The sequence below is a fragment of the Eubalaena glacialis genome, chromosome 2 (assembly GCF_028564815.1).
Source record: "Eubalaena glacialis isolate mEubGla1 chromosome 2, mEubGla1.1.hap2.+ XY, whole genome shotgun sequence".
NCBI lineage: Eukaryota > Metazoa > Chordata > Mammalia > Artiodactyla > Balaenidae > Eubalaena > Eubalaena glacialis.
The window spans coordinates 162,392,762-162,417,479 of record NC_083717.1 but is presented as its reverse complement, the minus strand read 5'-3'; the positions used below and the strand labels follow the sequence as shown (position 1 = coordinate 162,417,479).

Below are 24,718 nucleotides of genomic sequence, written 5' to 3'. Positions count from 1 at the left end.
TTGTCACACTTTCTTTTTTTTTCGCTTTTGTTTTCTTTGTTGAAATATTTCAAAGCAAGTCCCAGACATCACAGCATCTCACTACTACATACTTCAGAATACATACCTTAAAAATAGCAATATTTTCTTATGCAATCATAAAATAATTTTCACACCAAGCAAATTGACAGTAATTCCTTTATACATCTGCTGCCCTGTTCAGAATCAAATTTCCCCATTATTTCTTTTTAGTTGCTTTGTTTTGATCCAGATCCAAACAGAGTCTGCACGTGGCATTTCGTTGTTCTATTTCTTGTGTCTTTTCTAATCTGCTGCACTTCTCTCTTCCCTCCGACCCCTTTCGTTCCTGGCATTGAACTTGTTGTAGAACCCAGGCCAGCTGTCCCGAGTACCCTTTACTCTGGTTTGTCTGTTTCCTTCCTTGGGTACCATTTCACTCCTTCCTCTACCTCTCGCGTTCCCATAAGTGGAAGTTGATGCCAGATGGCTGGTTAGATGCAGGCTCAGCCTCTTGGCAAGAAGACTTGGTGGTTCTGAGAGCTGCTTTCCCCATCACATCAGGAAGCGTATCATGTGTTCACCAGCTGGCTTTAACTCCAGATTTTTCTTGACAGACATCGTCGGAACCGCCCGCCCGGATGAGAAAGCCATCATGACTTACGTGTCCAGCTTCTACCATGCCTTCTCTGGAGCCCAGAAGGTACCCGGGGCCCCCTGCTCCTTCCTTGCCCAGCACACCTCATGCCAGACCCCAAGCCATGCCCTCCCGCCCCTCCTCTCCCCGCCTCTCCTTGGCGACAGGGTCCGATGGTCTGTCTCTTCGGTAGCGTCAGCCCCCGGTGCCAACGTGGCATGTCGTTCTTGCTCAACTCCTCTCCCACCCGCCCCCCTGCTTTCTCTCATCTTCCTCTACTGCCTCAGAGAACACTGGGAAAGCGCTCACCTTCTGGGACCCAGATGGCGGGCTTCAGCAGGAAGGGCGGCATGGGTGAAATCAGACAGGGGTGGTTCTGGAGGCCTGGAAGCGCTGTGGGCAGCAGCCCCTCTGTGCCCACCTCTGTTGAAGCTACGGCTTTAACAGAGCAGCAGGCGTCCCTTACGGAGGCAGCTCTGGGGAGGTGCCTCCCGTCTTCACTGACCTGTTCTACAGAGGTGTCACGAAGCCCCCACCTTTCTCCCGCTCACAGGCGTGGTTTAGCAAATCTCTCCACAGCCCTGTTGGGCCTTGGCGCCTTCTATATCTTGCCTGGGGCCCCCATGCGGGGTCATTCTGCACAACCCCTTGGGGAGATGAAGGGAAAGGGTGGGCCGCGGTGAATACTTCAAGTGTCCTGACCCAGGTTTGCCCAGGGAGGCCTGAGGTTAAATTCCAGTTGTGCAGGTTCTGCACTCCACAAAGGCATCATTCACACTGCAGACACCGAAGATTTGAATATTTTCATTAGCAGGCTTAGCTCGGGTGGCAGGTGCCCCTCCCCCAGGTCCCCTCACAAGCAGGACCCCAGAAGCACAACCAGGTCGCTATGACGACAGACCACAGGCTTGGCCCTCTCAGCTCTGGGCCTTGGAGCTGCCACATACTCAGGCAAATTTCCCACCCTCTGCATGGAGTCTGAGTGGCCTGTTTTGAAATGCATGATGGGGCGATGCTCCTGCCTCCCCGACCCTCTGCCCAACCTTCCCCAGCCCCACCCCCTCTCTCCCCCACTTTTTCCCCACCTCTTCCCTATCTCTCTCCCACCCCAGCCCCTTTCTCCTCCCATCATCTCATTTTCTCTTTCTGCCCATTCTCTCATTGTCTGTCTGTCTGTCTTGTGTGCTCTGTCCACCATGGCTGTTTGGGTTTGTTCTGCGCCGCTGCTGCCTACTTTCTTCTCTCAACCTCTTCTCCTTCTCTGTGCAGATGTGTAGGCACGCTAAGGCCGGATGGGAAGGCCATGTGACCTAATGTTTCATGTCACTGCCACGCCTTCTCGGTGCGCAGAAGGTGAGCTCTCCCTCGGCCTCGCCCTCTCTCCCAGCGCCCTTTTGCCCATCTCTTCCATCCGCCCTGGATACTCCAGCCGCAGCCCCTTGGAACTGCAGCCCCTGGAATGAAAGGCGGGATTAGAAAAGCCCCCCTCCCCCTACCGCAACCCCAGCCTCTTGTAGGAGGGCAAGATGCTCTCTGAGCTTTGGCCAGGACACTTAAAGATGCCTGAGAACGCCAGCCTCTGGATGGCCTGCATCTCTGCCCCTACACGCTGGGCATAATAGGTGCCACAAACGGGAAAGAAGCTTGCGGTCTCAGCTCCTTCCCTGGACTGAGTTGAGAGCCCTTATCCCAAGCAGCACAGTTCCTGGCTCTGCTTCCTGCCTATTCTCTTAAATATCCAGCACCTCCTCACTTCTCTCTCTCTCCCTCCATCTACTTAAGCAAGACTACCCTCTCAAATTACCCAGCAACCAGGGCAGGGCAAAGTCTTCTGCCTTCCCCCTGGTGTCCAGTCCACAGGCTCAGAGTCCTGCCTGATCCTTCCCAACCAGGCCTGCCAGGGACAGTGGTGCAGGTTGCGTACTACCCAAGGGTGCCCTGTGTGCACCATAGACCATGAAGATTTGAATATTTTTTACAAAAATAATCTTGCAAATGGCAGTAAAAATGTCTTCTAACAGAATAAGTATGACAATTTTGCAATAGAGGTGCCTTGGGGAAGAGGTGCCTTTAAAATATATATATATATATATAAAAGCATTATGTGGGCTAGCAGCAGCCCCATTCCCTGCCTGGATGGGCACCCAAGACCTTCCTCACTTTCCTTCCAGGCCTCATGGGTACTGCCTGACAGGAAGCAGCCCCGCCTGGAGGCTCCCCGTCCTGGGTGTCCCAGCATCCCCAGGAGGCCCAGCCCTTTTCAGCCTCTTCTCTGGCCTGCCTCTTGCTTCTTCTTTCTCTTTGTCCCACCTCTGCCGCTGCTCTTTCTTGTCAGCTTCTTCTGGCCCCTCTTACGCCCCACCTTTTAGGCAGGATGTGTGCACCATCTGTCTACTTGCCTCACTGGGCCTCCAGCCCTGAGAACCACACAGAGTTCTTGCCTGCACCTAGGGCTAGGCTGAGCTCTCTACTGTGGTCTTTCCCCTCGTTCCAACTCTCCTTCCTCCTCCTCCCCTGCTCCTGCAGGGTTCTCTCCTGGGCTTCATGCCCATTGACACTGGCCTTCCCTGTCTCTGAAGCCTTCCCTGTGTCCTGGCTGATGATGCTCGGAAGGGAGCGTGTGTGTGCGTGTGTGTGTGCGTGCGTGTGTGTGTGTGCGTGTGTGTGTGTGTGTGTGTGTGTGTGAAGCAGCCTGCTTTTCTCCCTCCCGAATCTCATACCACCTCCCCCCATGCCCTCTTCCCTCTCACTCATCCCTGTTGCAATCATTTCATGCTCCTTTTGTCCATACATGAGGACAAGGTCACCAGCTGGGGGGATGGGGTGGGGGTGTGTGGATGGGGGGGGGTGTTCCTCTCACCTCCTGGGTCAGGGGCCTCACCCAGAGTTGCCCCTCCCATCCCACTTCGAAGGAGTCAGACAACTGCTTACAGCTCAGCAGGCCGGTGGGAGGGGAATCTTGCCCCTCTCCCGTGGAAGAAGGAGGAGTCTTTCAGACTCATAGACTCTTCTTGTCTTGACTGTCTCCCTGTCTGGAGCCAATGGGGGAAAGTCTCCTGAAACCCACGCCCAGTGCCCTGCATCCTCTTCACTGTCTTTCTCTTATCAAGCCTTGGGCGGTGGAACTAGAAAGACAGCCGAGTCTAATACATGCGTGCATGCAGGTGTACACGTGTTTGTGTGCCTGTGTGGATACTGTACTTGTATGGATGCAAGTGTGTGTGATTGACGTTCCTAGTCAGATGAGGACCAACTTCTGTTTGACGTGTTGGTTTTGGTTCTCATTCTTTCTCAGCTTTCCTCTCCCCTCCTCTTCCCCTGGAGGGATTTAGAATGGCTTGTGAGCAACCAGAGTTTGTTTGTGTAGTTTGTTGCTTTAACATTCATGGCCTATTGGGAACTGTTTCTGAGAAACAGCCTTTTAGGGCACGAACTGGACTTGCTGTAGGGGGTTCTGGATGCTTTTAGGGGGTTCTGGATGCTGTTTGCAGCCTTCCATTTGTCACCAGCTGGTTGTGAATCTTCTAAGGGAAAGAAACCCCGTTCCTGCCCTCAAGGGATTCATGGTCCATCCGGGAAAACTCTTAATAAAAGAAGCTCATGATGCTGTGGTCTAATCTCTGCTCTGCTGCAGACCTGAGCAGGGGAGGGGCGCTGCAGGGCTGCGGGACATGGAGGCTTTCTTGAGCAGGAGACACTGGAGCTTGAGGGTCTTAAGGGTTGAGTGGTGGGGATCTGCAACTGAAAGGCTCAGGGAAGGTTGAGGAAGGTGGTCACAGCTTGTGCGATGCTTCATGGTGTGACAGTGCAGCCTCCAGAGGAGAGCACGTTCGTCCCGCTTCCTGGAGTGAGGATTGGGGGCAAAGCCAGAGTCGGTAGCTGGGGTCAGGGCGGAGCGCCGTGGGGTTGGCTCCCTTCTGTCTGGGGGCCTCGCTGGCAGGGACACCAGGGCAGGGAGCTGACTTGGGACATGGAGAAAGACTAGGCAGTGGGAAGCTGTGGGAGGAAGGAAATGGGCAATTCTAGCTAGATTTGGGAAATTTTTGACTAAAAATGTCACAGATGAGATCTTCGTGGCACTCGCATGACTCTGTAGGTGGTGGGTGGCAGTGCCATGGCGCGTCATTTGGCCTCATTTGGCTGTTTGATGTCACCGGCATTGAGGCTGCTTCCTCTCCAGACTGTACCTGTACCAGCTAATTTGATGCTGATTAGTAGAGTGGCAGTTTGGCCTGGAATAGCTGAGGGTTTCATTTGGGGATAGCTAAGCGCTCCGGGGCTAATAATCCATAACTTAGAAACAAATAACTAATATAAAACTAAGCACATTGTTTTGTATTACATTGTATAACAATACACCTTAAAGTGGGTCATAAAAAACAAAAAAACAAACCATGGAAGGGTCAACACAAATTTCCAGTAATCTTTTCCTTTGGCACTTGGAAGTCATCCTTTGGCCTGTTTCTATAAAATATTTTCTCAGCCCATTTGATGATCTTTATAAAAAGTCCCCAGGAGGCCCACCCGGGAACTCCCCTAGACTTCATCCAAAAGGAGGCCCCTTTGACCCTGGAGCCTCTGAGGGATGGCCGAGGCCCTTAAGGCCCGCAGTACGTGTCTTCCAGAATCCCATGAGCACAGGCCTCACTCAGTCCACCAAGTTCACAAATTGACACACAAGTCAAAGCTTATGGCCTCTGAGCCCAGGATCTCAAGATGAATCAGCAGGATAACACGGTGAAGGTGGGCTTGATCCGTTCGCCATCACAGTGGCAGCTGCTTCTTGCCGATGATTAGGGGCTACCTGTGATTCTTACTTGCTTGATCAGCACGTTGGGCTGGGGGCTTTGCAGCCACCCCACATTCTTACATACATGTCAGCACACGGGAGAGCACTGGCCTCCCCCGGGTCCCCTCCCCAGCCTTCAAGGGAAGTGGCCCCGGTGACTCCAGGCAGATTCCTGGGGCAGCTTCATGGGGACATCAGCCCAGTTCCCATGACCCTGCTCGTTCCGGGGCCCCGCATCTTCTGGGACGGGCTCCAGGAAGGAATTTCCCTCCTTGTGGCCTCTTGGGATCCCCCATGGTTGCTTGTTGGTTCCTAAGAGGAAGGACGATCCGTCAGGAGTTCCTGATGGTCCTGTGAGAAGTGGCCTTGGCATCTCCAGGACAGAGTTAGGTTGGGGCACAGCGGGTGAGGATCTAAGGATGTGACTGCTTGTCTCAGTTTCTTGAGACCTGGGACTCTCAGCTCCCCCTTTGGCCACGCCCACAGCTCTCCTGCTAGAGGCCCACCCGCCCTGACACCTCACCCTGGAGGGTGCAGTGTCTTCGCTTAGAGCTTGAAAGAACCTTTATGGTGATCTCATCCTGCCCCCTCGCGCGCACACACCTCCTGGCAGTCACCCACGCATCACGTGATTTGGTGGGCGTGTGTTCTATTTGCAGAGTTCTGCAATGAAAAAGCATTTACATCTTCTCAGTTGTTCCTTCCCAAGTCAAAGCACCGTCATTCTCAGGAACTTCTTCCTGATGCCTAGCCTCAGTTTATCTTGCTGCAGTTGATACCCGTTTTGTCTTGTTCATCAATCGGGTGCAAGGTCTCATCTTTCTCCCCCTTAAACCGTTGCCGTCTGCACGGTCACGCTTCTCCAGGGCCCCAGGATGCGTATCTGTTTGCTCATTGGCATTATCTGCTGCCACCCTTAGGCCATCTTCCAATCACAGGACCCCAAAATGGCTTCGAGTTCCCCTCCCCTTGCAGTTGGGTTAGGATGTGCACAAGAACTGCATTTAAAGATCACCTGAGCAAAGTGGGTTTAGGGGCGCCTGGCCCCTGCTGGTGTCAGGTGCACCATGCCCTCTAAGCGGGAGAAGCAGTGTCCCCTGGGGTTTCTGGGCCTTTGCATCTGATTGCCGTTCAGTCCTATTTAGTTCCTCTCGCCACCAAGGCCCACATCGGGTGTCGGCTGGCCCAGCACTCGGTGTGGAATGTGCGCTTAGCTTTCCCAGAGGTGCCCGTGCCGGCTTTCTGGACATCCTGCCTGTGCTGGGTTGATCCTTAATTCCTGCAGCTTCTCTAAATTTCTTTGGGCTTTGGGCCAGGAGCCTAGAGAGATTCTGCAGGGGTCCTGAGAGGCCCCTCTCCTTATCAGCACCTTATTCTAGAACTGCCAGATTTGAATTCCTGCATCTCCAAGATCCTGGCAAAGCCAGTCTGAAAGCCTGAGCCTTGGGAATCCCAGGGTCTCCATGCCCCGGGATGGGCATGGATTTTCTCACCCCTCCACCTGAGCTGAGTATTTCGATTATACCAGTCATTGGATTAGTTTCTTCCCAACATACATGTTGGATCTCAAACTTAGGCTCTTCTTCAGGGGCCCCCAGTTCAGCCACTAAGATCTCCGTCTGGGCTCGCTTGATCTGTGGGACTCGGCCCGGGCTGGCAAAGAGGATGGTGAGGCGCCTGTGAATTCAGAGTCTTGGGAGGTGCCTTCCAACCACGTGACCTGCAGGGGTGGGAGGAGACCTTGTCACCACAGGCGTGTGCCAGGTGCTCCTGCCGTTGTGAGGCTGACCGTGACCCTCTCTGTCTTGTTGCCAGGCCGAGACAGCCGCCAATCGCATCTGCAAGGTGCTGGCCGTCAACCAGGAGAATGAGCAGCTCATGGAAGACTACGAGAAGCTGGCCAGCGATGTGGGTACCGTCTGGGTGCTCCTGGCCTGGCCCCGGCAAGGCCCCGCCGCCCTACCCTGAGAGACAAGGGAGCCCCAGAACCCGTACCTCCAAATCTGTGCCCAGGCACAGTCCCAGGCTGGGTGTCATCCCTCATCCCTAGCAGTCCTCCTAGGGCAGCTTCGGCTCTGCTCCTGCAGAGGGTGGGTCAGGGGCCAATCTGGGCTTTGGAGAGCCGAGTTCCAGGCTTTTTCTATCACCGAGAGTAAGCCTGGGAAATCCCTTCACCGCTCTGGGTCTTGTTTTTTTTTCACTTAACAAGTGAAAGCTGTGCTAAGGGACCTCGGAGGCCCTTCGAGATCAGTGAGTGTACTGTTGTTCTGGGGGTTTCGCTTGGAATAGAAAAGGAGTATGCGGTTCTGAGAGGACGTGAATTGGGGGGAAATCAGTGCTGGCTCAGGCTAGCTTAGCAGCCGGGCCCACCCAGGGGACAGGAGGGTACAGGACTGGATTTGCTGCTCTGCCACTGGCTGCATTGGGGTTAGAGCTCCACTTGCTTCTTCCTTAGAAGAAATTCAGCCCTCTGAACAGCCCAGCCCCGCCTCTTGGTAGATCAGATCTGCTGTCCAGCATAGTGACAACCCAAGTTCTGGTGCCCGGGTGCCTGGGTTTAATCTCTGTACTACCATTCCACCATGGTCACCTTGGCAAGTCACAGAGCCTCACAGTGTCTTGGTTACCTCCTCCGCCACCTGAGGCAGGATCACAGTACTTAACCCCATGACCACGTAGCTCTCGTCATCATTCAGATGAGTTAGTTCAGGCCACGTGCCTGGTACCTGGCAGGGGATCGCGTCTTTCCTCTCATCACTTCCACTCCTCCTCCTCCTCCTCCATCACCTCATCGAGCAAAACAATCCCTGCCTGTGCCCCAGAGGCCAGCCTCTTCCTTTTTGAGTCAGGGACCCACATTCTAGAATCCTAGAAGGTCAGGTGGCAGGAGCCTCAGGGAATGAGTGTTCACACCTCCATGGTAAGATGAGGAAACTGAGGCCCAGCCAGGTAGTAGACCTAGAAATAGAACTCGGGTCTCCTGCTCTTAGCTGAGCCATCTTGCCCCCAGCTCTTCCCTTGGCAGAGCAGGGAGGTTGAGTGATGCTGGCTGTGAGTTGACGTACCCTAGCGGCCAGGCTTCATGAGGCCTTTGATTCTCAGAGGGAACACCCTGGAACCTGGCCGAATGGCCTGGGGTGGTAGTTGGGAAAGAGTGTGCCATCAGGAGAGATGCCCCCCCAGCATCAGGAGGAGAGGGAGGCCAGTCCTTGCCCGCATCCCAGCATCCTCCCCCGCTGCCTCCAGCTGCTGGAGTGGATCCGCCGCACCATCCCGTGGCTGGAGAACCGGGCGCCTGAGAACACCATGCACGCCATGCAGCAGAAGCTGGAGGACTTCCGCGACTACCGGCGCCTGCACAAGCCGCCCAAGGTGCAGGAGAAGTGCCAGCTGGAGATCAACTTCAACACGCTGCAGACCAAGCTGCGCCTCAGCAACCGGCCCGCCTTCATGCCCTCCGAGGGCAGGATGGTCTCGGTGAGCACCCGGACCGCCCGCACCCTGAGCTGTGCCCGGTCACCATCAAAGGTGGCATCGTGAGTGGGGCAGGGCGGGGGCGTGTGCTCTCTACCCGCCCACCCTGCTCCAGAGACCAGTTCTCCCTTCCAGGTGACCGCCCAGGCTCCAGCCCACACTCAGCCATGCGGGGTTCCCTCCCTCCCCAGGAACAGAGCCCCTTCTCTCCTCACCATTCCGGGTCAGACTTGCCCTTCCAGACCCCTGAACATCCACTTGGATCTGCCCCCAGCACCTTCCTCCCTACCCCTCAAAAAAAATCATCTTTGCAAACAAAATCCCTCTTGACATGTTGAACCAAACAGGGTATAATAGCAATAAGGATAATTTTCACTTTCATGGAATCTTACTTAAAAAATTTTTTTATTACCTTAAGTAATAGATTTTTTTGGTAGGATATTTCAAAGGTAAAAATAAGCAAAATTCAGAAAATAGAAATTATTCATAATCTTACTACCCAGGATCAACTTAAAAGATGTTGGGGGGGAAGAGATTCTTTTAGTCTCCGTAAATATAATTTTTAAGGGAATCCTAAAGCGTGTTTTAATTAATAAGCTGCTTAAAAAAAAAACACAATATATTGTGACCAGGTTTCCATGTCATAAAATTTTCTTCATTTATGTCACTTTTTGTTATTCCTCCCTCTTTACCCTCTCCTCAGAACTTGAGAAATTTTATGAGCCAGAGAAACATGTAAAAGAAAATTTAAAATTCAACAGGATAGAGCTTTTGCCCTTTGCAATGGAGAGTTGATGAGGAGACATGAGCATATAAGGCAGGAATGGAAGGGAAGGGGAGAAGCATGCAAACAGCATTGGAAAAGGAAGCAGGATCCTGGGGGGTACTCTGGGGGACAGGAAAAAGGCTGTGACTTTGTACATGCAGTTTGGAAAATTGCAGTCCTTTTACAGGTTTCAGGATGAATCAGCAGTTTTTAGAAGGCCGGAGCTGCTGCTAGCTGGAGGGTGCTCTGTGCTTTAAAGCCCCTCCTCTGGGTGGACGCAGCATGGCCCCTGGCACATGGCAGTGACCTGGGTGGCACTCGAGCTGGGTCAGCCATCACTGCCCAGGGGTGCCCTTGTGCTAACTGTAGGGGATGGCCCTGTCAGTGGTTCCCTGTCTGAAGGCCTGTGGGTTTCTGCTCAGCACCTGTCACTATCTCTGGGCAACTCTTGGCTGGCTTACCCAGGCCAGGGTCCCTACAGGCTCCAGGCTATTGCCCAGGGCCCGGAGGCTGGGGCCCATGGGTGGACCCAGAAATGTGGGAAGGCTGGGAGGCTCCCACACCTGCCTGCCTCGTTCAGTCTGTTGTTCTGTCTCCGTGGCTGGCCCTGTGACCTCTGTGATTGCTCAGAATCCTGTCAGAAGCCAGTCCTGGAGCACAGAGGGCCTTGGGCTTTCTCCCCACTGAGCTGCACACCCAACGCCCCGTAGCTGGATGGCCTCACTCTCTGTCCAGGAGGCCTGGTGCCCGGGAGCCCTGGGAAACACCGTGCGGGCTGGACGGGGATGGCTGAGATGGGGGGGAGGCTCCTCCTGGAAGGCATAGAGCAGCTCTGGGGTCTCGGGGGCCAGGCGGGCTGACCCTGTGCCTCCCACCCTTAACAGGACATCAACAACGCCTGGGGTTGCCTGGAGCAGGCAGAGAAGGGCTATGAGGAGTGGCTGCTGAATGAGATACGGAGGCTGGAGCGGCTCGACCACCTGGCAGAGAAGTTCCGGCAGAAGGCCTCCATCCACGAGGCCTGGACGGACGGTAAGGCCAGCCTAGCCCCTGCCCCCTATTCCAAGGGTCTGGCTTTCGTGCTGAACCACCAGCCACAACTCCTTTTTTTCTTGTTTTTTATTTGTTTTGTTTTGTCTCTTGCTAGTTCCTTGATATTAGGCAAGTTCATCAGCCGTTTGGTTGCCTCAGTTTTCTCATCTGTAAAGTGGGGACAATAATAGTACCAACCTCATAGGTTTATGAGGGTTAAATGACTTAATACATTAGATGCACGGAAAAGAGTTCCTGGCATAGTACAATGCTATATATGTGTTAATTATTCTTGTCACTATAATGATTTCTTCTTCCCTGAATTAGGTTGGGGTTCAAACCCCGACGCTGCCACCTTGAAGCAATGTAACTTGGACCAGTGGTCTTCTTTCCCTGTCTATTACATGCAGGTGATGATGTACCCTCCCGGATTAGTTTCCTAGGGCTGCAAATTACCATAAACTGGGTGGTTTAACAGGACAGAAATGCATTCTCTCACAGTTCAGGAGACTAGAAGTCCTAAAGCGAATTGTCGTCAGGGTTGGCTCCTTCTGGAGGCTCTGAGGGGGAGGTTGTCTGATGCTTCTTCCCCACGTCTGGTGGTTGCTGGCAGTCCTTGGTGTTCCTTGGCTTGTAGCAGCATCACTCCAATCTCTGCCTCCATCATCGCGTGGCTGCTTCTCTCTGGGTCTCTGTGACTCAGTCTGCCTCTCAGTTTTCTACTAAAGACACCAGTCATTGGATTTAGGGCCCACCCTAATCCAGTATGACCTCATCTTAACTAATTACATCTGCAAAGACCCTATTTCCAAATAAGGTCAGATTCTGAGGTTCTGGGTTGCACATGAGTTTTGGGGGGACACTATTCAACTCAGCATACCTCCTCATGGGGTTGTTATATGCTTACATATCATAAGTGCATTTTATGCTTAGTTGGGTGCCTGGCACATGTAACACACTCAGTAAATGGTAGCCCTTGATATCTTCCCTCCAATGCCTGCCCTTTTCCTGTTTCTGGCCTCCCATTGTAGTAACCTGGAGCCCTGGCCTTAGCACCTGTGTGTCTCCATCACTCTGACCTGGAGGTTCTTGGGACCATGTCTGGTGTCTGCTTGTTGGCAGCTAAGGTTAACTCCAAAGAGAGAAGATCATACCTGGAATGGTCTTTTCCTCAGAACCTGGGTTGGGGCTGGAGAGGGGGGCCATGCTGCCGATCTCCTAGGGCCATGCAGCCTTTTCAGCTGGAGCCCCTGGGGCAGACCAACTGGCCAGTGGAGCTCAGTGCCCTAAGACACTCCCACTCAGCTCTGTTGTGATCCTCAGACATTAGGCTGGAGATGAGTAGGGACGGCCACTTGGGGGTAGCGCGGCTTGGTGGGGGATAGGAGTGTGCTTGACTCAGCAGAGGGGGTTTGCTGAGCTTTGTATACAGTGATATGAGGTTCCACTGCGCATGTACGGAGCTATTTATCCAAGCGTGGTTGTGCGGAGTAGAAGGGGGATGGTGGAAATTGCACCTATTCACCCACATGCTTCTATCGTGTCCTCTCCGGAGCCAAGGAACAGATTGCCAAAAGGTACAGAGCAAGGATTGGCCCCGCCAGCTTGCCAGCCACCAGCAAGGGCATGAGAGGTGCTGGCATGCCTGTAGTAGATGCTGGCACAGCTGCTGGGCACAGCAGTCTGGCTACACGTACTCACGCTTGACAGTGTTATTGCCCGCTTACCCGGGAATTCCATTTCTTGAGACTGTCTAAAAAATTAACCCTAAGCATGGCTGAAGTCACGTGTCTGGGATGTTTGCGATGAGACCATCTACAATAGTGCAAGCTGAGGGGCCTGAACGCCCCATGGTAGGGCAATGAGTGGTTACGCCAGTGACGTTTCAGCCATGCAACAGAATGTCATGCAGCCATCAGAGTGGCTCATGTAAAAGCCGCTGGAGCCAGAGTAGAAACTGATGATGTGCTGCTGAGTATTTTAAAAGCAGGAAACATTATTTATATACACCCGATGGTTTTAACACAACATCCATATAAGGCAAGACTGAAAAGGAGTAGATAAGTAGGCTCATCTGTGATATTTTTTCCCTAAACTTGTCATATTATTATTCTGACAAAGAAAAAAGAGTAGAGAGAAGGAAAGAAGCCGTCACCTTACAGCCCAGCCTTCATTTACTGAGAGGGGCTGAGCATCCCTGATGGGTGCAAACACAGGAGGTGGGAGTGCAGGCAACGCAAGGCCAGGTCAGCCCCTGTCCTGCAGCAGCTGCTTCCCAGGGCAGCTGATAACCATCGTCTAACAACAGTCTGGGAGGTCATTTCTCATCCCCTTTTCCTCCTGGGAAACTAAAATCCAAGAAATCCAAGTCTGCCTTGCCCCTAAAAAGGGAGGGCTGTGCACCTGATGATTGGAGAAGATTCTGGCCACTGATGGCTTATGTGCAGAGTGCACTGGACATGCTACCCACACAGAGTGTAATTGAGGGGAGGGGTCCCTGCCGGGCTGCTGGGGACCAACAACTATAACTGGAGAAACTCTAAAGATGGGGTATCCCCGAGGGACTTGGCTTGTTTTTCCCTGGTTATGCCACAGGCATAGATCATTGTTTCCTGCTGTTTATAAAGTTCATGTTATGCCCTAACTTCCCCTCCTAGTCCGGCATAGCCTTTGTACATCACCACGCCCAATGACCCTGACATGCTCCGTGGAAAGTAGTGACTTTCCCGCCCCTGCCCCATCATGGATGGGTGTTCCGGTTGCACATCTGCTTTCTCGAACTGCAGATAATTGATCATCGTATAGGGCACGTCTCCTCGGGATGTACCAGAAGTGGAGCTCCCGGGCCGTGAGGGGTGGGTAGTTGGGGTCAAGAAGGTGGGGCCTCCCGGCTCCCGCCCAGCCTTGTGCCCTGTCTCTGACCCCAGGCAAAGAGGCCATGCTGCGACAGAAGGATTACGAGACGGCCACCCTCTCAGAGATCAAGGCCCTGCTCAAGAAGCACGAGGCCTTCGAGAGCGACCTGGCCGCCCACCAGGACCGCGTGGAGCAGATCGCCGCCATTGCGCAGGAGCTCAAGTAGGCCCGGCCCAGCGGGCGCGGGGGGTGCTGTGGGAGGTGGGAGTGTGGCCTGAAAAGTCATCAGTATGGAAGGCTAAGGACGTTCCCCCCAGGTGGGGAATAGCCTGTGATCGTTCTGTCCCAGGCCTTCGGTCCTAACCTGTAACTGGTGTGGGACCAGAGGATGACCAAGTCTTGGCTCTGAGCTCTCGGCTGGTCTTAGTGGCTTCCTGTCATTGGGCATTGGGGTCAAGACTGGCATGGCCTACAGGCAGGGTTGGGGTGGGGGCCCTTGCAGAGGAGAACTGGCCTTCGCTGGTCTCCTGCCAGCGGTCTCCTGAAAGCCGAGGAGTTGAGAGTGGGAGGGGAGTCCTGGAAGGTCTTCGCCCCAGCCCCAGGGAGAGGAGAGCAGGCCATGGAAGTCACCTGGGTCATCTGACTCTTCCTGTCTCCTCCCTCCCAGTGAGCTGGACTATTACGACTCACCCAGTGTCAACGCCCGGTGCCAAAAGATCTGTGACCAGTGGGACAATCTGGGGGCCCTAACCCAGAAGCGGAGGGAAGCTCTGGAGGTGAGGGCCCCCGAGGGAGATGGAGGCCTGCCTTCAGCAACTCTGTGTGCTCCTTCCAGCTTCGTGACTCTCTTTGCTTTGGGCTAAGAGGCTCCACTGGGTTCCCCGGGCCTTCCCCAGGCCTGGCCTGCCTATGGAAGGCTCACACTGACCCTGGACTTGGCCTTTGCCCTGATGAAGATGTCCTAATCATATCCCATCCTCCCGGTTTAGTGTACTCAGCCCCACCCCAGCTGTTTGAGAACTTTCTTGTTCTCCAAACCATACTCTCTGGGGGCCAGGCTGGGTGACTCAGTTGGGGGGTGGTCCATACGCCCCATATTAAGAACCAGCACCTCAGAGAGAGCCTGTTCTTTCTGTCTGAGTTAGTCTTGTGCTTCCAGACCTGAACCCCTTTGGGCTGGCCGGGAGGATCTCGAAGGCTGTTGGGAATAGGGGTGGGGGGACGCGGTGATTCTGGACATGACTTTGCTAAACACCTCCCCACCCCCATGCCATTGGCACTCCCAGCGGACAGAGAAACTGCTGGAGACCATTGACCAGCTGTACTTGGAATATGCCAAGCGGGCCGCACCCTTCAACAACTGGATGGAGGGGGCCATGGAGGACCTGCAGGACACCTTCATCGTGCACACTATCGAGGAGATCCAGGTGTGCTGCCGCCTCCCCCACCCCTTGCCCCCGGAGGCCGGCTCCCCAGCTGCCCGCGGCCCACAGTCCTGCAGGATTGCCCCTGTAAGGAGAGGACTGAGGGTAGCATCCCCAGGATGTTATAGATTTGAAAGCTTTGCATTTTAATTATTTTGACTCAGTAATATACGCACATGGTATAAAATCTAAAAGCTAAAAAGGCTAAGCAATGAGTTCCCTTCCTTGTCCCCCAGCTCCGAGTGCCCCTCCCCAGAGGTGAGCAATATGACCACATGGTCTCTGCGTAGGCAAGCACATTTATTTGTTAACATGTTCTTCTCCACACCCCTTTTTTATGCAAAAAGTTCATTATAAACTGTATCCCGAGCCTTATATTTTTAACCTAACAATTATCTAGGAGCCCATTTCATAGCAATAAGCTGTTCTTTTGTTCAGCTGCAGAGTGTCAGATGAAAAAGGTTTTGCAAAGTGCTGAGGAACGTGTGTTGGGGGAGGTCACCTGAGGAGCGGACCTGGAGCACCCCTTGTCCCCGACCTGACTGTGGGGTGGTGAGCACCCCCCGGGGGGTTGCTGCTGACTTCACCAGTCCTGAGCGTGAAGCTGTCGGCACCTTCCCGTGGCCAGCCCGGCCATCCTGGTTCTCAGCCGCGAGAGCCCTGGGTTGATAACCTCTGGGCCTCCCAGCTGGTGTGGGGCCGGCCTCCAGTGGCCCCTCCACCCACCTCTACCCTGGGGCCTGCAGGTCTCCCTTGGCTCCTCTTGCCCACGGGAGGCACCAGTGACTGGGAGGGACTTCCCTCCCAGTCACTGGGCTTCTCCTGCATGCCCGTCTATGTCCAGGGACTGACCACAGCCCATGAGCAGTTCAAGGCCACCCTCCCCGATGCTGACAAGGAGCGCCTGGCCATCCTAGGCATCCACAATGAGGTGTCCAAGATTGTCCAGACCTACCACGTCAACATGGCGGGCACCAACCCCTACACAACCATCACGCCTCAGGAGATCAACGGCAAATGGGACCATGTGAGTCCAAGGGCTGGGTGGGGCGTTGGCGGAGCCACTGTAAGTTTCAGAGGGGTGGGGATTTTTGTGTGTTTTGTTGATTTTCACTGACTTTTCATTGATTTCATTGTCACATAGTAAGTACTCATTATCTGTCAAGCAAATGAATGGCTGAATTTCTAGAACAGGTCAATGTGTTCACTCTATTACTGACTGGCCCCTTCCCTTCACGGCTCTTCCATTTCCTCTGCCGAAATGGGGGCAGATGGCTGGCCCATCCCAATGTCCCATGGTTGTTCCTGCCTCAGGTATGGCAGCTGGTGCCTCGGAGGGACCAGGCCCTGACGGAGGAGCACGCCCGCCAGCAGCACAACGAGAGGCTACGCAAGCAGTTTGCGGCCCAGGCCAACGTCATCGGGCCCTGGATCCAGACCAAGATGGAGGTGGGTCCCATCGTGGGAAGCAGGGAGAGGGTTTCCACCCTTCCCAGCACCATCCCAGCCCGTCAGGCTTGCCCTGTCTCCTCTGGGACGGGACCTGCGGGGACTGTGGAGTCTGGTCTGCCCTGTGGGTAGGGGCGGAGTCTATGCGGGGAAGGCCTGTGAGGTGATTCTGGTGTCTGGTTTGAGAGCAAAGACCCACGCAGGGACACCACTAAAGAGTCACATGAGAAGGTCCCCCAGAAGGAGCAGTGCCTAGGTGACTGACTCGGCTTGCCCTTTGGCTTATGTGGCTGACCAGGTCTCCCTTCCTCCTGAGTCGTGAGCTTGGTCAGACAGGGTGATCTCCCCAGAGAGAGAACCGAGCTTTGGGCAAGCGTGGAATTTTTTGCTGAATTGTTGGGCCAGGTATGGGGGTGATGTAGATAAGGAAGGGACGCTGTGTGGGTTAGAGCATGGTGTCCCTCTGAGCTCCTTGAGGGCGGAGACCACGTCGAGTTCATGTTTGTGTCTTCCCTGCATCCCACCCCCACCTGCTTAGCACATAGTGCATAGTAGGTGCTCGGGATATATTTGCTGAGTTGGACTGAGTGCACAGAAGGTGCTTTTACAAGCAAGGTGTGTTTACATGGATGAAAGACTGACAGAAACGGGGATTAGTCCTGGACCACGGAGACAGGTGGGATTGAGGTGGGCAAGGCAGGCATCCTAGGAACAGAAGAGCAGGAGCATGGCCATTGAGAAGGCAGGTGAGGTGCGCTGAGCCTGTGAGGAACCCAGCTCAGTGGGAGAGTGCCTGAGATGGATGGTAGCCGGGAATAGGCTTGGGAAGGGAGTTTGAGCAGAGGAGTGAACATTTAGGTTAGCAACTGACCTTGCATCCCCTTCCTGAGGCTGAGAGGTGCCCAAGAGACGGGAGGTATTCAGCCGGTGATAACAATGCTGGTCATACTCCTTTATGATGCTGTTTCCATGCCAAGAATCATCTGAGGGGTTGGTCAGTGACCTGGGGGCCCCAATCTCCACCCCAGGGGCCCAGAGTGGGGTGGTCTGACAAGGGCCTCCTTCCCGGGTGAGCAGGAGATTGGGAGGATCTCCATTGAGATGCACGGGACCCTGGAGGACCAGCTCTGCCACCTGCGGCAATACGAGAAGAGCATCGTCAACTACAAGCCCAAGATCGACCAGCTGGAGGGCGACCACCAGCTCATCCAGGAGGCACTCATCTTCGACAACAAGCACACCAACTACACCATGGAGGTGGGTGGCACCAGCCTTGCTTCTCCAGAGAGGGAGCCCCAGATCCCCTTCTGCTTCACCATCCTGGGCTGGGGTAGTGGTGGGGGGTTACCCATCATCCAAGAAAACTGGTCATAGTAGGATAAACTCTGGCTTTTAAGTGAGGGGATACTCGCTTCTCCTCACTCCTGGAGCTCTGGGTCTTCAGTCCTCAGTGCCTTCTGAATTTCCTGAGGAGCTTGTTGAGATTTCCAGGCCCCATCTCCAGAATTTGATTCACTAGGTCTGGGATGGGGCTCAGGAATTTAAATTTTTAACAAGCAGCCTGGTGATTCTGAGGCTGGTGGTCTCCAAACACTGGCTTGGCATCTGCTTTCTAAATGACCTACTTGTTTTGACCGTGAAGGCATGTGTGTGAGGTTATGGAGTTGGATATTCAGGGAATTACCCACTTTTTTGTCCTTTAGTTGTTCCTGCTGCCAACTTTGCCCTCCTTCCTGACCTGACCACACTGGTCATTCTGGTCTCTGCCATCCCAGGCAGAGGCCACCACCCTCCTGTGCTTCCCCCTTCATCATCAGGGTCCTCTGTCCTGGTGGGTTGTCCTTGTCCTGGTCCCCCTGCCTCTGGAGACACTGTAAATCTGGACAGAAGGCCTGGTTCGATTGCTTTGGCCATTTTGATGGTCAGGGGAAGGAATAGCAGGGGTGGCCCAGGCCTGGGACCCCTTTGCTGACAGGCCCTGCCCACCCCCAGCACATCCGCGTGGGCTGGGAGCAACTCCTCACCACCATCGCCAGGACCATCAACGAGGTGGAGAACCAGATCCTGACCAGGGATGCCAAGGGCATCAGCCAGGAGCAGATGAATGAGTTCCGGGCTTCCTTCAACCACTTTGACCGGGTGAGCCCCGCCCCCTGCACTCGCTTAGGGCAGCCCCAGCCCCTGCCCCAGGGCCCTGGAGGGCACTGCCCAGCACGTGGGCCCGCTTCCTGGGCAAGTGAAGGGGGTGGTGGCCGGGAGGAACTGCTGTCAGCCTGCCCTGGCTCTGCACCGCACTGAGCCAGCCTTAGAAGCTGTCCTGGTGTCCCATGAGCTTCCCCGCTTTCCTGGAGAGAGTGCTCGCATTGTGAGTTAAGGAGAGGGCCTTTGACCCCTGACCCTTGGTCTCCTGCGACCAGGAGTCAACCCCTGGGAGCCAGGCTGCCATAGCCTCAAGGGAAAGTCTGCTGTCCCCTGGCTGTGGGGACCATCCCTTGCCTCTGCCTCAGGACAGAGCAGGGGCTCCCTCCTTCCCTCCCCCCCCAGTGTAGCCTTTGGGACACTCTGCGGGGGTGTCAGAGTTGTCAGTCCTGGGTTCTCCTCCTAGCTCTGGGACAGGACAGTTCTGCGTGGGCTGCCCCTCCCAGTGCCCTGGGGCTTTGCGGTGGCCACAGGGGGTGGGAGCATGGGCTTAGGTGCTGCCCACCCCCCCTGCCTGCTTCACTGCCCTCCAGGCACCTGGGTGGGTGGAACCCTCCTGGAAACCCCGGTCTGGGCAGCAGGGCCGGAGGTGGGCTGGGCACTTGTGAGGCAGCTGCTTACCCCTGTGGCTCACCGTGCTCCCCTGTGGCCTGCCTTCCGGAGCAGGGCTGAGTGTGCCAGGGAGAGGGCCCCTGGGCCTCGTCTGTGTGTCTAACCGTGTGCACTTTTATTTCCCCTCCTCCCCCGACCCTCCACCCTCCGCCCTCCCCTTCCGCATGCCTTTGTCCCTGTGTCTCCCCACACTCGCTACCCTCCACCGGGGCATGGCCCACCCCTCCCCTCACGGCCTCCACCTCCCTGGCACCGCATGGCTCGCTGGCTGGCGCACGGCGGCCCCAGGATCACTCCGGCACGCTGGGTCCCGAGGAGTTCAAAGCCTGCCTCATCAGCTTGGGTTATGATATTGGCAACGACCCCCAGGTACTCGCCTCCTGCATGGAGCACGCTCAGGGGTGGCGTCCGGGGCGAGAAATAACGCGTTTCTCCTTTTTCTTTTCTCTCTCTGTCTGGATCTCGCTGTCTCCCCTTTCCTGTGGGCCGCGGGGCTCGTCTTCTCCTGCTGTCCCCACCCCGGCCCGTGTCGGGCTCCTCCTCCCACTACTCCGACCTCTGCCCTCGGTTGTCTTTCGTGGGAACCTGCTCGGTGCCCACCTTCCTCTCTCCTCGCCGCTCTCCATCCTGTGGACGGATTTTTGCATCTCCCTGCTCTGTCTTCCTCCTTCCTGTGGACTTTTTCCCCGGATGTGTATTTGCATCTGCTCCTCCTACCTTCCTCTCCCCTTCCTGACCCCCAAACCGTACACCTCTACCTCCCCTCTGGCCACCTGGGCCATGTCTTCCTGGCCCTCGGCCGGCCCTTCCTCCTTGTGTCTCGGTGCCACTGGCCCCACAGAAGAAGACAGGCATGATGGACACGGATGATTTCCGCGCCTGCCTTATCTCCATGGGTTACAACATGGTAATGTAAACCCCGCTCTCTGGCCAGGGGCAGCCAGCTGACTCGAGAGGCCGAGTCCTGGCCGTGGCGGGCTGGAGGCCCTCGGGCTCAGGGTGCCCTCCCCAGAGGGGCCTCAAGATTCTGGTCCATGGGGAAGATGGCGCCCTGAAGGCTGAGCCCAGCCGCAGGGCCTGTTTGTGTCCCAGAGACCTGGCCTTTTCGCCTCTCTCTGCTGGTTTATCTTTTGATATTTACAGTGGAGCTGGGCCTTTTCTCTCCCACTGTGGATGGTGGGGCTGACCCCAGGGCTGCCAGGAAGGACTGGCGGTGGGCACTCTGGGTGGGGCTTGGTCCTGCTTCATCTTGCATGAGGCGTGGAGATTTCCACCTCTGCCCGTGTGATGGCTCCAGCCAGGCCTGCTGCCCCTTTGCCGTTTCCTCAAGCCCCTCCCCAACCTTCTCAGCTGCCAGCCCTCGTGCCAGCCTTCTGAGCAGGACAGGGGCCTCAGCCAGGCAGCCCGGCGACGCCTGGGCTGTGGTGCAGAGTGCAGAGCCCATGGGCTGCCCAGCAGAGGGGCAGGGGCACGGGCTTTAGAAACAGGGAACCCGGGAATAAATCCCAGCTCTGCCATCACCAGCTTGGGGGCCTGGATAAGGTGAGGGGAACCCTGCCCTACTGTTGTAATGGTTAAATGAAGGAACTCACGTGAGTGCTGTGCCCATGTCTGACACATAGAAAGTACAGTGTGGTGGAGGCAGACCACCCAAGTTCAAGTCTCAGCTCTTCTACCTACTGGCTGTGTGACCTTGGGCAAGTCACTAAGCCTGTCTGGGCCTTAGGTTTCTCATCTGAAACCTGATGGAAATAATAAAATAAATACCTACCTCATATGGTTGTGAGGAGGGTTAAATGAATTATACACAGCACTTAGAATAGTGCCTGGTATATAGTATATGCTATGTGAGTGTTAGCCATTGCTGTCGTTAATTATTATCAGCATTATCATTTTTGCTCCAAGAGGAATCAAGGCATCCATAGAGGTTGGGAAGCGTGAACTGGGTCTTCACTATTGGGTATTATGTTCCTATCATGCCCTCAAGACAACCCAGGTTAGGTCAGGGGTCTGCTTTGTCCTCTCTAATAGCCTCAGGCTACTCCGAGCCCGCAGGGGCTTCAGGTCCATAGAGAGAGGAGATCGTGGCTGAGAGGATGACAGGCCTGGGATTGGCTCTTCCCTCCAGGGAGAGGCAGAATTTGCCCGCATCATGAGCATTGTGGACCCCAACCGCCTAGGGGTAGTGACGTTCCAGGCCTTCATCGACTTTATGTCCCGTGAGACGGCTGACACAGATACAGCAGACCAAGTCATGGCTTCCTTCAAGATCCTGGCCGGGGATAAGGTGGGTCTGCTGTGGTGTGGGCACCATGCTGGGGCGGACTGATCTGGAGGGGTGGTCGTGAGCACCTCCACTGCTCCTCCCCCCCAACCCCCCGCCCTGGGCCTCCTTGCTGTCACCTCTACCCATTTCTGTAATGTCCTGGGATCAGCTAAGGCATTAGGACACAGCGTTAGCTTAAGGGGGTCCCCTGCCAGGGACACTGCATGTCATACTTGTGATGAGATACTGGTGATGAAATGATGGATGGTGGAGGGCAGTCCAGTCAGGTGGAGTGTGTGAGTGGGTGATGGAAGGTCCATCTGAGAGCTTGGACTTCGCCCCTATATCATTCTGGGCACAAGGTATGACATATAGGTGGGGAGCAGGAAGGAAGCGTGTGTCTCATTTTTCTACCCTGAGCAGCAGTCAGCTTCAATTTTCCAAATCTCCCAAGTTCCCTGCAGTGCCCTGCCTGACAGTGGAAACATGGGAGCATCCAGAGGAATTTGGAGGCAGAGGCATCTACAGGCCAGATTCCCTTTCTGAAAAATTCACAGGATAATCCTTATACCATCCTTCCTTAGCCAATAGGGAGTATAGTTTCTGCAATGTCTCAATCTATGTGGAAATAAAGACTAAACCCACAAAGTGGTTCCTAAAGGTCTGATTTAAGTTCGAGGGCAGCGTGTTAGAGTCATAGCACTTTGGAGCTGGAAGGACCCTGAGAAACCACCTCCTTGAAGTGACTCATTTTGTAGAGGAGGTCTCCGGGGCCCAGAAAGGGACCTGGTCTTCTGACTTTTGAAGTGACCTGAGGGCCAGCCCCTCCCTCCTTCAGACTGGCTCCTGGGGGACTCTGGCAGAAGTAGGGCATAGGACGGGGGCCCGCCTTGTGGGTCAGAGCCCCTGAGCTCCTGTGGAGCCTCAAGCTCCCAAAAGAAGTAGCTTCCAAGTAGACTTTCATGGGCAAGCCCAAGGCGGGGAGAAAGCAGAGGCCCAGACTGGGAACCAGGCCAGGTGGGGTCAGGTCCCAAGTTTGCAAACACGGTTCAGATAGCTGTCTGTGGCGATGATGCCCAAAACTTGATGCTCATGTAAGTTGCAGGAATTGGGTGATGTCCTCGGAGCCCAGCTGAGTGGGTGTGAGGGGCCCTACTCTGTCCCACCAGATATGGTGTTGCTGTTCCTGCTCCAGCCTGAGGTCGGGGCGGGCTAGAGCAATACGTGGAAAGATTACAGGTGCAGGTAGCACTTCCAGTTAGCTTGGAAACCGCCTCAAGTAGTTATAGAAGTGGAAAACTTGTAAGGGGATTTAAATATACACACACACACACACATGTATATGGTTATATATGTGTATATGTATATATATTGTATATATTTATATACATACACATACATATATACGTACATATGTATGTGCAATATACATGTGCATGTGTATATATATCATATATTTACACATGTATACGGTTATATATGTGTATGTGTATATATAGCATATGTATTTATATACACGTATATGGTTATATATGTGTATATGTATATAGTACATATTTATGTATACACATATGTATATGGTTATATATGTGTATATGTATATATATCGTATATATTTATATACATACACATACATATATACGTACATATATATGTGTAATATACATGTGCGTGTGTGTATGTACACAACACACACAAACGTATTTCTATATCCAGAAGTATGAGGACAGGGCCAGAACGGGGACGGAACAGGGTACCTAATGTCACGAGTGAGGTTTACGGCCTCCGGCCTTTGCGGCCGCTTTGCTTTACGGCCGCCCTGACCCGCCGTCCTGACCGCGCTCTCTCCGCAGAACTACATCACTGTGGACGAGCTGCGCCGTGAGCTGCCGCCTGACCAGGCCGAGTACTGCATCGCGCGAATGGCCCCCTACACCGGCCCCGACGCCGTGCCCGGTGCTCTGGACTACATGTCCTTCTCCACGGCGCTGTACGGCGAGAGTGACCTCTAGCCCGCTCCCCCCGGTCCACGCCCTCACCCCCGTCCGCCGTGCGCGCCCAGCCCTGCACCTCAGCTGTCCCCCCTCTCCCGCCCGGGTTTGGTTCACGCTCTGCCTCCAAAGGGGCAAGCTGGACCCAAGTGGCATCGAGCCTCCCAGCCCGCGAAGTGACGGTTTACAAAATTATTTTCTGCAAAAAAAAAAAAGTTACGTTAGAAAAAGTAAAAAACCAAAAAAACCACATATTTTATTATAGAAAAAGTATTTTTTTCTCCACCAGACTTAAATGGAAAAGAGGAAGAATTAACTATTTGCACCGAAATGTTTTGTTTTGTTGTGACATAGGAAAATAACCAAGCACAATATTATATCCATCCTTTTTATCGATTTTTTTTTTCTATCTGTACCATCTGCTGTATTCATTTCTCCAATCTCATGTCCACCTTGATGTGGAGTGGGGGGGGGGGGTGAGGGTAGGGGATAATCTTGTCAAAGGCACATTGGTGCATGTGTGTTTGCTAGCTCACCTGTCCATGAAATTATTTTATGATATTAAAGAAAATCTTTTGAAATGGCTGTTTTTTTAAGGAAGAGAATTTATGTGGCTTGTCTTCTCATTTTTAAGTCCAGAGGTGTAATTAGCCTATTTATCAGCACACACTTTTTTAAAAAAAATATTGCTCGCTAAAAATGGTCGGGACAGGGGCTTCCCTGATGGGGCAGTGGTTAAGAATCCACCTGCCAATGCAGGGGACACGGTTCGATCCCTGGTCGGGCAAGATCCCACAGGCCGCGGAGCAACTAAGCCCGTGCGCCACAACTACTGAGCCTGCGCTCTAGAGCCCGTGAGCCACAACTACTGAGCCCACGTGCCACAACTACTGAAGCCCGCGCGCCTAGAGCCCGTGCTCTGCAACAAGAGAAGCCACTGCAATGAGAAGCCTGTGCACCGCAGCGAAAGTAGCCCCCACTCGCCGCAACTAGAGAAAGCCCGCGCACAGCAACGAAGACCCTAGACCCTCGCGGCCAAAAATAAAATTAATTAATTAATTACTTTTTTACAAAAAGCAACACTTAAAAAAAAAATGGTCAGGAGAAAATTGGCAAGTGTGGACCACTTTGATACAGCTTGGCACACACCATATTAAAGCAACAACACTCCATGTCAGCTCTTTGCTTGCTCCTTGCTTACTGTTTTCCAGAAGTGTGTGTGGGGT

At 54.1% G+C, this 24,718-nt stretch overlaps 1 protein-coding gene across 3 annotated transcripts in view; it reads left to right on the top strand.

Annotated features, from left to right (window-relative positions):
- ACTN1 (actinin alpha 1) overlaps positions 1–24,073 on the top strand; it is a 95,538-nt gene extending 71,465 nt beyond the window's left edge. Inside the window, exons 8-22 of one of the 3 annotated variants that reach the window (XM_061180957.1) lie at positions 615–700; positions 7,239–7,331; positions 8,670–8,900; positions 10,548–10,695; positions 13,623–13,773; positions 14,219–14,327; positions 14,838–14,978; positions 15,820–16,002; positions 16,290–16,424; positions 17,502–17,681; positions 18,417–18,563; positions 19,524–19,604; positions 20,077–20,142; positions 21,364–21,522; positions 23,355–24,073. In XM_061180957.1, the coding sequence (XP_061036940.1) occupies positions 615–700; positions 7,239–7,331; positions 8,670–8,900; positions 10,548–10,695; positions 13,623–13,773; positions 14,219–14,327; positions 14,838–14,978; positions 15,820–16,002; positions 16,290–16,424; positions 17,502–17,681; positions 18,417–18,563; positions 19,524–19,604; positions 20,077–20,142; positions 21,364–21,522; positions 23,355–23,513 (2,069 nt within the window). In that variant the 3' untranslated portion in view covers positions 23,514–24,073. The remainder of the gene's footprint in view (positions 1–614; positions 701–7,238; positions 7,332–8,669; positions 8,901–10,547; positions 10,696–13,622; positions 13,774–14,218; positions 14,328–14,837; positions 14,979–15,819; positions 16,003–16,289; positions 16,425–17,501; positions 17,682–18,416; positions 18,564–19,523; positions 19,605–20,076; positions 20,143–21,363; positions 21,523–23,354) is intronic. The other 2 variants (XM_061180956.1, XM_061180955.1) reach the window with 2 other exon arrangements.
- The last annotated feature ends 645 nt before the right edge of the window (positions 24,074–24,718 follow it).